Below are 12,965 nucleotides of genomic sequence, written 5' to 3'. Positions count from 1 at the left end.
TATGATGCCACACTATAATAATCTAAAAACGTGTCTGGAAAAATAATGAAAAACAGTTCAATATCTTGAGAATGGGGCGACAGAGGACGATAGACCTCGAAATTTTCCGGTACTAAGTGGCAAGTTTTGGAGTATTACACAAAATCTTGTATCAATTTTGTACTTATCTGCCTAATAATTTAAAGAATTGTATATCAGAAAATCATTTCTTAAGCGGCACCCTTATCAAATGAGTGGAAATGCTTTAAATTGAATGAATTCTTAACTTGTTTACTTTTTTTCTATTTCTCTCCGCTTCGTTAGTACCCAATTTCCGGTGGCGATGATACACAGTGAGAATGGGTAAAACTTTAACTCATCGGATGAAAACATTATGACATCAATGTAATTTGCAAGTAAGATTCGATATTATCAGGTCCGAGACAGCTAAAACTTCATCTATTTCTCTTCGAAGGTTCGAAAACAAAACCCTTTTTATACTGTAATTAACAATAGCATTGCTTTATGTGTTTACAATTAAAAAAAAACACCAATTACTGCAGAAGTTTACAATTATTACTGTCCGCTTTAAAATCATCAACAGAAGTAACACACTAGTTATCATAATTAAAAGCTTCTAATCCTTCAAGAGCACCTTATTGCATCCTCGGTCTCTGTTTTGGATTCATTTGTGCAAGGCCTTGGTTTAATGTCTAGGGCATGTTTGGTCTGTTTGTTTGGTTTTTCATTCTTCTCTTTATAGGGATTTTGACTTTTGAATTGCCTGATTTTGCTTATTTTTATATTTTCCCAAACTTTTTTTCCACCCTTTTAAACACAGTGTTGAGCCTTTTTATTCCAAATGATATGTTCATGCTGCAGGAATTTCTCTAGAGCTGGGGTCACACATTCACGATTTTTACTACCGTCCTTGACAGGACCATTCCGATTAAAATTTATTAAAAGTCTGAGTAAGATCCTGTGAATCGTGGATGGAAATTAAAATTTTAATTAAAATTTGTAAAAAAAAATTATTTGATCACGACAACAATCAGATAGTGTTCAGGAAGCGTCGATATTCAACCGTTTCCAAGCGAATATGTCCCGATAATCCCATTCTGAATCCTAATCCGATTCGTATTTTTCGCCAGGTAAAATTCGACCGAGTTTGTCACAACTGCGTCCCAACTCTATCGAATGTAATCCGACAGAGATCAGACAATGAACCGACGCTGACGGAAGTTATCCGTTCGAAAACTGTCGGCATATTCGGGATGATCAGGTACTGTCGAACGTAATTCTATCAAGGTCCGCTCTACTGCATTGCAAACGGCTTTGTCTAGTCTCAGTCGTATTGTATTCTGTAATTGTCGGGACTCTGACTCGGATATCATTGACGAACTTCGTTTTAATAACGGGACTGTTTCGGAACGGTTTCGGCAAAAAACGGATCGCAATCGACAAGATCTGGATGCAATATGGACTCAATCGGCAGAAAAACAGCTATGAAAAATTACTTCAGATCATCCCCGTTCCACAGGACACCATCCAGAATACACAAAACATTGTTCGGAATTCGATCCGATACAGCAGAATCTGTCACGACATAGCCACTGGACAAAATCGGTTGAGTTGCCCCGAGTGTTACGGGACGCACCTTACTGTCGGGGTGCTCTGTTGAACTATTCGGACCCTTTACGACCCGTAGGAATCTGTTACGAACTAAAACGACTTCGTTCAGACAATGATAGGACATTCCAGATAATTGAGGATACTAATCCGACTTTTTCACTTTTCGTGTCGTATTGCTGTCTGATCTCAAACGGGAGCAATAATCGGCAATGTGTGAACCCCGCATTAGATGTAGTTAAGCAAAAATAAATTAAGAGATACATTTAACTATGTTAGAAAAAGTTTTATTTCAAAGATGCCAACAATTGTGTATTTACGACAAATATTCTAGGGGTTGAACATAAAAGCAAATTATCGTCTGATTTTCGCAGAAGACTGCTGTGCTCTTCTGTTCTTTTAAAAACTGTTTTTGTCGCTTATTACACACATACATCTTGTGTTTACATTCATTAGGCATCTCAAGACGTTTTCACACATTCAAACAACACTTATGAATGACGTTCACTACCACTCCGTTTGTTTGTTCTTCAGACTATGTGCATCTCTCGAAAGTTTGGGTCATCTTTGCGCCACTTTCCAGTTCTTCCAAAACCTTAAATGACAATCAGTTGATATAACATCATTGTCGAAATTATTATGATTCATTCGTAATAGTTGATTAGTAAATATTCATCATTTATGTTTCTTACACAAAAATACGTCAGACACAGTAAAAGGTAATTAGTATATGATTACAGCTACAAAATAAAACTGTTTTTTTGTCAGATAATTAGGATAGTGCAACTTGTTTCAAAGAACAAATACAGTTACATTGTATACTTATTGACTGGGTATGAGTGGAATAGTAAGTTTACTGTCCCCGAGGTGCGACTATTGCCCTGAGGCGAAACCGACGGCAATAGTTGTACTCCGAGGGGACAATAAACTTTCTATGTCACGAATATCAAATAAGTAAGTGTTTTATTATATCGAAGAAGACAACAGATAATAAATGGGGGAGGGGATACATTATCGTTATATATATATATATATATATATATATATATATATATATATATATATATATATATATATATATATATATATATATATATATATAAAACAGAAACACAAGCATATTGTTTAACGTTTACTTTATAAATATTCGGAAATGCTAAGGCTATGTCCTGCACTGACATCAAACATAAAATACTTAAACCGCGACGTCGCGTCGTTACTCCCGAAGCATTTATTACATCCTCCAATGACGCTGCTGTATTGGCAATTCATCGAAAATAAATAGTTTCATCGTGGTCCAAGAGTAAGAAACTATTGACCGGTCCAATAGTTCAAACTTGCTATTTGAAAAAATAGTCAAAATATTGGGTTCCTACTTTTTATATAGAAAATGATAATGATAAGTGAGGTATAATAAAATAGGTTATTAACTTTAGTTTTTACCAATGGGATGACTATTTGATATTCGTGATGGGTTAGGGTAGATTAGAGTGGTAAAAAAATCCTGGCAACTAAACAAAATAATCTTTACCAAGACTTGTTCAAATAAAATATTCTTAAGATTAAAAATGATGGTGTTTCAATAAATCCTTATCGAGTAGATAGTTTAGGTACCATATAAGTAAAAACATAGCCGAAAGGAATCTGTGTCCTACAGAATCCAATTACAGAAGTGTGAAATACAGATAAAGATATAGTTGCACTTAATATATGAAGCCATTTAAGCATTCTATAAATAGAGAATATCATATGGCGTTTTTTATTTGACATGACGTCATACAGATAAGGAGGTTTGAAATTACGTCATACAGAGTATAGGTTTGACATGACGTCATACAGATTAGGGTTTTGATAAATCCTTTGCAACAGTGACTGCAATCGATGACGTGACGTCATACAGATTAAAGGTGTGATAAAGCTTTTGCAACCGTGCTGATATCGATATCATCACGGGTGGATGATACAGCACGCTTGCCATTGATGGTATTACACATACCATTTATCTGTATTTACTACTTAGTATATAATAAAGCTTTATTGTGCTTCGCGATAACCGTCTTGGAAGTAAGATGTCATTTATATTGTTGGTTAATATTATTAAATAATGTTATGTGTTATGATTGGTAATCAGACTATCCCCAAACAGATGGCTACAGAAGGGTTCATAAACATTAATGTGATGTATTATGATTGGTAATCAGACTATCCCCATACAGATGGCTACAGAAGGGTTCATAAACATTAACGTGATGTGTTATGATTGGTAATCAGACTATCCCCAAACAGATGGCTACAGAAGGGTTCGTAAACATTAATGTGATGTGTTATGATTGTCAATGAGACTATCCCCAAACAGATGGCTACAGAAGGGTTTATAAACATTAACGTGATGTATTATGATTGGTAATGAGACTATCCCCATGCAGATGGCTACAGAAGGGTTCATAAACATTAATGTGATGTGTTATGATTGGCAATGAGACTATTCCCATGCAGATGGCTACAGAAGGGTTCATAAACATTAATGTAATGTATTATGATTGGTAATGAGACTATCCCCAAACAAATGGCTACAGAAGGGTTCATAAACATTAATGTGATGTGGTATGATTGGCAATGAGACTATCCCCATACAGATGGCTACAGAAGGGTTCATAAACATTAATGTGATGTGGTATGATTGGCAATGAGACTATCCCCATACAGATGGCTACAGAAGGGTTCATAAACATTAATGTGATGTGTTATGATTGGCAATGAGACTATTCCCATGCAGATGGCTACAGAAGGGTTCATAAACATTAATGTGATGTATTATGATTGGTAATGAGACTATCCCCAAACAGATGGCTACAGAAGGGTTCATAAACATTAATGTCATGTGTTATGATTGGCAATGAGACTATCCGGATTCCCCATACAGATGGCTACAGAAGGGTTCATAAACATATATAAATTAACGTGATGTGTTATGATTGGTAATGAGACTATCCCCATACAGATGGCCACAGAAGGGTTCATAAACATTAATGTGATGTGTTATGATTGGCAATGAGACTATCCCCATACAGATGGCTACAGAAGGGTTCATAAACATTAACGTGATGTATTATGCTTGGTAATGAGACTATCCCCATACAGATGGCTACAGAAGGGTTCATAAACATTAATGTGATGTGTTATGATTGGCAATGAGACTATCCCCATACAGATGGCTACAGAAGGGTTCATAAACATTAACGTGATGTATTATGCTTGGTAATGAGACTATCCCCATACAGATGGCTACAGAAGGGTTCATAAACATTAACATGATGTGTTATTATTGGTAATGAGACTATCCCCATACAGATGGCTACAGAAGGCTTCATAAACATTAATGAATACTTACTGCTGTCATTTTATTTCCTTCAACATTTCGAACAAGTTTCATATTTTTCCAACCCCCTGGTAGTTCCATTTTTTCCAATACAGTCATTTGGGAATCCGAGTCAAATTTGATAGTAATCTAAAATACAGAAAAATATGAAGATCGTAAAAAGGTTATTTATTTTCAAGCGAATAGCTCATTTACAAGGTGTCATATATAGAAATGGGAGCAAAGCGATAATTGGGTTATATGTTCAGGCTCTGGCGTACTTAATTATAATCCTGGTACCTTTGATAACTATCTATCTTCCTTGCGGGGAGGAGGACAAACGTTTTGTTTTTACTTTCAGTTTTTAAACTTTTTTCTTGTGCTGCAGTACTTTAAACTGCATTTACTAATTAATGTGTGCTTATTTTATATAGATTAATTAGACCGTAGTTTTTCCCGTTTGAATGGTTTTACACTAGTAATTTTGGGGCCCTTTATAGCTTGTTGTTCGGTGTGAGCCAAGGCTCCGTGTTGAAGGCCGTACATTGACCTATAATGGTTTACTGTTTTTTTTTTAATTGTTATTTGGATGGAGAGTTGTCTCATTGGCACTCACAACACATCTACCTATATCTATTAACGTCCATTCTGGACAAAAATAATATTTAAAGTCGGCAAAGTGGTTTTATGCTTTACCTCCGTGGTGCATACTGGACAAAAAAAACATTAGATTCCGGTTTTACATGACCTGAAATTAATTACAAACCTTTATACCCTCACTTATTTGTTTGATCAACTGAATATGGATCATATTTAAAAATGAACATATTTGTTAACAGTCTCCAATTCCTCAATCTTGCATAGAAAATAGTAAAATCACAAAAATATTGAACTCCGTGGAAAATTCAAAAAGGAAAGTACCTAATCAAACGACAACATCAAAGGCTCAAACACATTAACAGATACCTTAAGACATTGTCCAAATGAGTTTTTCGTCACCAATTCTTTCCCTTCTTCGTATGTATTAGTTGATTTCGGTGTGTTGTTTGATTCATTTGTAATTGAAAACTTATCTCCATCTTTGGTGAATTCAAATGTCCATTTAGATTCTTTGTACATTTTAATCATTTCATCTGTAAACCCTGAAAGTTCATTTTACATGTATATTCAACACGTTAAAAAAGATAAGAGACATATTAACTATTTGGAAAACTGAAACTAGGTTTTCATTAAATACAGTTGTCATTCTACTGATTTTATATCTTTAATTTGTAACCGGCTATCTTCTTTGGCAACAAATACAAAAATTCTTTGGTCGTCATCGTAAATTAATCCCAATATACTACATTGACAAAGATTCTTAAATTACTAGTTAAACATTAACTGTCTTATTCATTTAACGTCTACAATGATATCGTATTTGTTTCTTATGTAGTATCTAAAATCCGTTCCCTTTTCATGAATGTGACCTACCGAATCAGACTATTTACCGATTTTGTAATAACGAGCAACACGACAGGTGCCACCAGTTAAGCAGGATCTGCTGACACTTCCATAGCACCGGTACCTGAGATAACCCCTAGTTATTGGTTAGGTTCGTGTTGCTTAGTCTTTAGTTTTCTATGTTGTGTCTAGTGTACTTTTATTCATCTAGTTTTTTTTTTCTTTTTCGGCGTTGGAATTTTTGTTTCGATCTTTGAGTTTGCAGGTCCCTCTGGTATCTATCGCACCTCTTTTTTAAAATAATGTTATTGATGGTTTTGTTTTGTCTCTAGTTATGACTTATGGTGGATACAACTTTGGAATTGTGGGACATTTTTTCACAAGTTTTGAAGTCATGCTATTCCGACTGCTTTCAATTTAATGTGAGTGTGAGTATAGCTTACCTGCACTCACTATTATTTTGACTGAAAATGGGAATACATCATTTTATCGTTTAGTGAATTCAAAGTATATATCTAGACTTAAGATTATGTCCTATTAGTATCATTGACATAGCCCTAGAGATAATTTATCATTTTGTTTTTCTCTTCTCCTTTTGACATTTAGATTTCTTGTAGCAGTACTGTGATGGGGCGATATCTTTTTGCGCCAAAAAGTAACTCATCTGTGCCACAACTTAATTCCGCCAATACTTTTTATACATAAAACATATTAAACTTTTTAAGTATTTTGAGCGATCATATAGATTACAAATTATTTTATATGATATTCATCTTAGTAACAATATTTGCCTTTAATTATTATTCTGAGCATAATCACTGCTGTTACTTGTACTTTGGTTATTTGTGTCTTTAAAAGTCTTGTGGTAGTTGTATTAATTTTGATGCTTTTTGTCGTTCTGATGACTCAAGTCAATTTTAAATTATTGTGGCTTTATATTTGATAGAAAATACAATAATATGATATATTAGACCGAAACGAGTGTTCGTAACTATTCAGGACATACGCAAATATGGAGAATAAATATGAAATAAAACACAAACTTACCCAAAACTTTTCCTACAGCTTCGATATTGGTCATAGATACTGAATTCCATTTTCCTAAAAATTGAGCCATATCGAAATAGTATGTAGATGTTAACCTGGCGTGCTGGTTGAATATTTGTGGGTTATTCAGTGGCTTTACATTTCTTTTATATAGTAGATACCCTCGCCATTAATCAATATACATGTATCAGTTACCAGGTAAACTGAATCATTATAAAGTAGAACGTTCTAAAATATGACCTGCAAAAGGTAGAATTTCTATTCAATATACAACATACAATTTAAACTTGGGTTACGCTAAATTTTAAGTAGAACGTTCTACAAAAAAGTAGAATGTCCTTTAATTTATGCAACAATAATATAAAATAGAATTCTTATTTCAATCAAATTAGTTTTATTTTCATCTAAGTTTGTCCCGCAAAATGAGTAATTCAAAAGAATTAGGGAACCTTGCTATTACTCTCGACACCGACTGATGACACCTACAGTTTACAGGTAAAATGGAAGGATCTTCTCAAGAACATAAAAAAAAACAACATCATGATTATATTCGATTTGGCGGTTATATAGTGTCTTGAATATATCGCTACAGAAGGTGAAACAAAATTCGAATTAAATAAATATATTCCTCTGTCACTTATTTTCTTATAACATGTGTTTACACTACATTTCACGTTGAAATTGCTTTTTAATTACTCGAATCATTCGGCATCATTGTCAGCTTTCTCTTCAATTTTATTATTATGCGATTTTCCATCAAAAGATTGTGCCCCATGCCAATCACAATTACTTTGTTTCTGTAATTTTTTTTATGATATTTACGAAATTTATGAAATACTAGAACAACCGTGATATCGTGTGTCCGATTAAAGTATATAACTATGCCTAAGCCTTATTTTAGTATTGGTATTGTCATCTGATAAAGTCATGCCGATTATAAGATGCACAGTTTTATCTGCGGCTTTCAAATCTTTCTGTTTGAACTCGTCGACCTGGATCTTATCAATTATTGGCAATATTAATTATGTGGAAAACAAATAGGTCTGAAGTGGTGTAATTTTTAATCAACACCACTGTATACCTATATTAGCTATAGATAAAGTTGAAATTTGATTTGTCGTTTTTACCTCATGACGGCTGACAAATTTGACCTCGTTATTTCAGTATAATTAATTTTAGATTATAGATAATTACTGGATTGTCCATCCGTCCGTTACGCGCGTGTAAACACGATCGAATTTTTCAACCGATCTCCACCTTAACTGGTGTATACTCAATTTCGAGAGTGGTAAAACCAATTGATTCCAAATGTCGATAGAAAATATCCCATCAGTATTTTATCAACGAGGGATTACTCGGCTTCATGATACCTTGTAACGGTTGATGCATTTCCTTGAAGAAAGAATTGGGGATATAATGTAATTGACTTCTTGTTCTAATCAGTAAGCTTCTGCTTATGTAACAACGTTTAAGCAGTACATACCTGCGAATGGAATTTGTATTTCATCTTGAAAGTTACTATAAAGCTTGTAGTTATTGCAAAGTCTTTTTGGACAGTGGCTAGCAAGGATTTAGACTCAAACGACAGATTATCCCTCATTTGATTATATGATCGTCCTCACAAATTGATTGAAAAATACATAGTCCCTTTGTCGTAGAAACCTTCTCTTTTTTAGCTCCCCTGACCTGACCTCATCACTTGGCGTCCGTCGTCCGTAAACTTTTACAAAAATCTCCTCTGAAACTACTGGGCCAAATTTAACCAAACTTGGCCACAATCATCCTTGGGGTATCTAGTTTGTTTTAAAAATGTGTCCAATGACCTAGCCATCAAACAAAGATGGCCGCCATGGCTAAAAATAGAACACAGGGGTAAAATGTATATTTTGGCTTATATCTTTAAAACCAAAGCATTTAGAGCAAATTTGACAGTTGTAAAATTGTTGATCAGGTCAAGATTTATCTGCCCTGAAATTTTCAGACGAATTGGACAACCTGTTGTTGGGTTGCTGTCCCTGAATTGGAAATTTTAAGTAAATTTTGCAGTTTTTGGTTATTATCTTGAATACTATTATAGATAGAGATAAACTGTAAACAGCAATAATGTTCAGTAAAATAAGACCTACAAATAAGTCAACATGACCAAAATTGTCAGTCAATCCCTTAAAGAGTTTATTGCCCTTTATAGTCAATTTTAACAACTTTTTCGTCATTTTTTGTAACTTGTTCAAAATCTTCTTCTCTGAAACTACTGGGCCTATTTTAAACTAATTTGGCCACACTCATAATTGTGGTATATAGTTTAAAAAATGTGTCCGATGACCCCACCTACCAAACAAAATGGCCGACATGGCTAAAATTAGAACATAGTGGTAAAATGCAGTTTTTGCTTTATATCTTTTGAAACTAAGACATTTAGGGCAAATCTTTCAAGATTTAAATGTCCATCAGAATAAGATCTATCCCCTCACAAATTTTCAGATGAATCCTACAACCCGTTGTTGGGTTGCTGCCCTAAAATTGGGAATTGTAAGGAAATTTTGCAGTTTTTGGTTATTATCTTGAATACTATTATAGATAGAGATAAACTGTAAACAACAATAATGTTCAGTAAGATCTACAAAAAAGTCAACATGACCAAAATTGTCAGAGAACCCCTTAAGGAGTTATTGTCCTTTATAGTCAACATTGAACAACTTTTCGTCATTTTTTAACTTGTACAAAAATCTTCTTTTCTTAAACTATGGGCCAAATATAACCAAACTTGGCAACAATCATTACTAGGGTATCTATTTTAAATAAAAGTGTCTAATGACCCCGCTCAACAAATAAGATGGCCGACATCAGTAAATACAGTAACAGGTGAGCGACACAGGCTTTAAAAGTTTGGGCCTTTTCTTGATATAAATTTTATTATATTCCGCTTATTATATTAGGCGCTTTTTCGTTATCAGTTTTTTTTTTTTTTGCCTAACAACATTAGGGCGAGCCAATTCATCAGCCCCATCCATCTGGTTGCCGAAGAGCATAATTTTTTTTTTTTTTTCATTTTCCAAATTTTACCATGACAGCTCAACGTCCAAAAAGATCCTAGAATAAATGTAATTTAATGCCCATACTTTTCTTCATACTAAATTAGAAAAAAATACATCATGTCATTTGGACTCTCTTGGAAAGATGTATCATTGCCGATCAAATAAATGTCAAGCAATAAAATCAATAGTGACCAATACTATTATTTTTAATTTTTATTTTTGAGACGACCCCATACATCTTACCTGTCGTAGTCGTTCTCAACTGTAGGTGTAAACAGTTGTTGAAAAGGTCTACTACAATGTTTAAGTTCAAGTAACATGTACATAAAGTAGTAACATATATTACTATCAACGATTTTTATTGCCACAAAAAGCCTTTTAGCGTAAAATATATGGAAACAGAAATATTTGTTTTGCGATAACATCATTGATTCTCTTATCTATCCAAGTTCAGTTCAGTAACCGATAAATAGACCATATATAAAAAGGTCTAATAAATGATTTGTTTATATTGAATTTCCTCTTCAATTGTTATTTATCTTTGAAAGCCACATCAACTAAAAGGGTACTAGCTTCTTTAAACACTTTTGCTGATTTTTTTTAGAAAACAATTTTCTACATTGTTTTCCATCTAATAATACCAATAGACAATCTTTAACCGGTTTTCTGTATGACAGATGCGTAATGTACATGCAATACAGATTGAAATCTGCTAAAAACTATTCCAAAATCTAAGGAGCTCACGTATGATCTCCCGAAATTATAATTTCGTATTAAAAGCTAGATCTCAAATTTTAAAAATACTCGTGGTAACTTATTGAAATCTCTATCACGAATTATTGTATCGAGCGAAAACAAATCTGAGTCACTCACAAACCAAAACCGTGTAAAATATACCAACTATAAGAGGGAAACAGCGGAACAACAGAAACACTGAACTGACACAAACAAACTGACTCTTTGATAACAACTGCAATATTTCTGTCTTGATGCAATACATTTTAAGAAAAATGGTCACTTGAACCTGGTTTTATAGCTACCCAAACCTACCATTTATATGGCAATGTTATAAAATACCGCTAAAATGACAAAATTGCATATGACAGTAATATTATACAAATTAACACAAGAAGACACAGGACAGAGAAGTACACAAATACATAATATAGTAACTGTCAGTAGTTTATTTAAACATGTAAACTACAGAATAAAAACAGACATGATCCATGCATTTACGACAGTATAACAGGATACCACAATAGAATTATAAACTGTGCATCACACAAATGATTCAACGCCATCACAAAAGATGGCGTATTTTTGTGACGTTTATTTTATCGCTGGTTAATTTCTAAAAAGAGAATATAAAAGTGTAATTGAGTTTTAATGGTGTTTTTCAATATATTTACATGACCAGAAAATGTTAAAAAAAAATATACCAAACTCGAAGAACCGACCAACATAATGGGTTAGTTTAACGGAAAATGGATCATACTTACGGATATTTATATACTTGTGAAAACAGTATTTCACCTTGTAATCGACTAAAGCTTAGAAAGAAATAAAATAGACCAATAGCAAGGACCTCAGTTTTGACTACCCTAAGACATTGTCCAAAAAAGTGTTTTCGACAATTTTTTCCCTTCTTCGTAAATATGAGTTCTAGATGCGTAAGTATAAATTTATAATATAAAAAATTCTAAGAAATAAAAACATCATATTATATAGACAACCTAAACCATGATGCAAAATTATCGTATTGAATTAAGATTTCCCACTACATATTTGTTTTAATAAATAACCTGATATCTCCATAAATTTACTCCAGAAAGTTATAAAAAAAATACTTAAGTTCTCAGTTCGCCATCATAAATTGGTAAATCACTATATATTTTTACTGCAGTGATTCACTGCTGGGGGAGTTCTTATTCCCGAGGGTATCACCAGACCAATAGTGATTCACTGCTGGTGGAGTTCTTATTCCCCAAGGGTATCACCACTGAGACCAATAGTGATTCACTGCTGGTGGAGTTCTTATTCCCCGAGGGTATCACCAGACCAATAGGATACATAGGATGTGCTAAAAGGTTAACTACAAACAAGCAAGTTCCGAACCAAATTTATTTATCTATTGAAAAATTTGGTAAACGTGTAAGAAATATGTGTTGGCGAAATACTTGACTTAATATTTTACCAGGAAAACATTATATTGCGTTAAGTGATATCCAAAATGTCAATACAGACACGGTCAGAGCAAACGAATTGTGAGTTCTGCTTTCTTAAGAAGTAAAAGCAAAGTAGCACTAGGATTTTACATTCCTAAGTTCCAAGCAGCTCAATTTTAAGAATACAGATTAAACGATAAACATTATCATCTGCATATTAATCAGGACATTGCTGATATTGTCAATTGCTATTGTTCTGTTTGTAGCCTTTAAACCGATCCATGAAAAATTATTGAATTACGTTGCAGC

The 12,965-nt window shown here is 33.5% G+C and overlaps 1 protein-coding gene across 1 annotated transcript; it reads right to left on the bottom strand.

The window, feature by feature from the left end:
* Positions 1-1,879: 1,879 nt before the first annotated feature.
* LOC143082777 (fatty acid-binding protein 1-like) lies at positions 1,880-7,615 on the bottom strand. The gene is made up of 4 exons (XM_076258632.1): positions 7,457-7,615; positions 5,933-6,108; positions 5,000-5,116; positions 1,880-2,203 (listed from the first exon to the last, which is right to left on the bottom strand). Exons 1-4 carry the CDS (start codon positions 7,524-7,526, stop codon positions 2,144-2,146), a joined length of 423 nt encoding a protein of 140 aa, XP_076114747.1. The 5' UTR covers positions 7,527-7,615; the 3' UTR covers positions 1,880-2,143.
* Positions 7,616-12,965: the final 5,350 nt, after the last annotated feature.

Source organism: Mytilus galloprovincialis, chromosome 7 (assembly GCF_965363235.1).
Source record: "Mytilus galloprovincialis chromosome 7, xbMytGall1.hap1.1, whole genome shotgun sequence".
NCBI classification, from domain to species: Eukaryota; Metazoa; Mollusca; class Bivalvia; order Mytilida; family Mytilidae; genus Mytilus; species Mytilus galloprovincialis.
The sequence above is the reverse complement of the archived record's forward strand: the minus strand, read 5'-3'. Positions and strand labels throughout refer to the sequence as shown.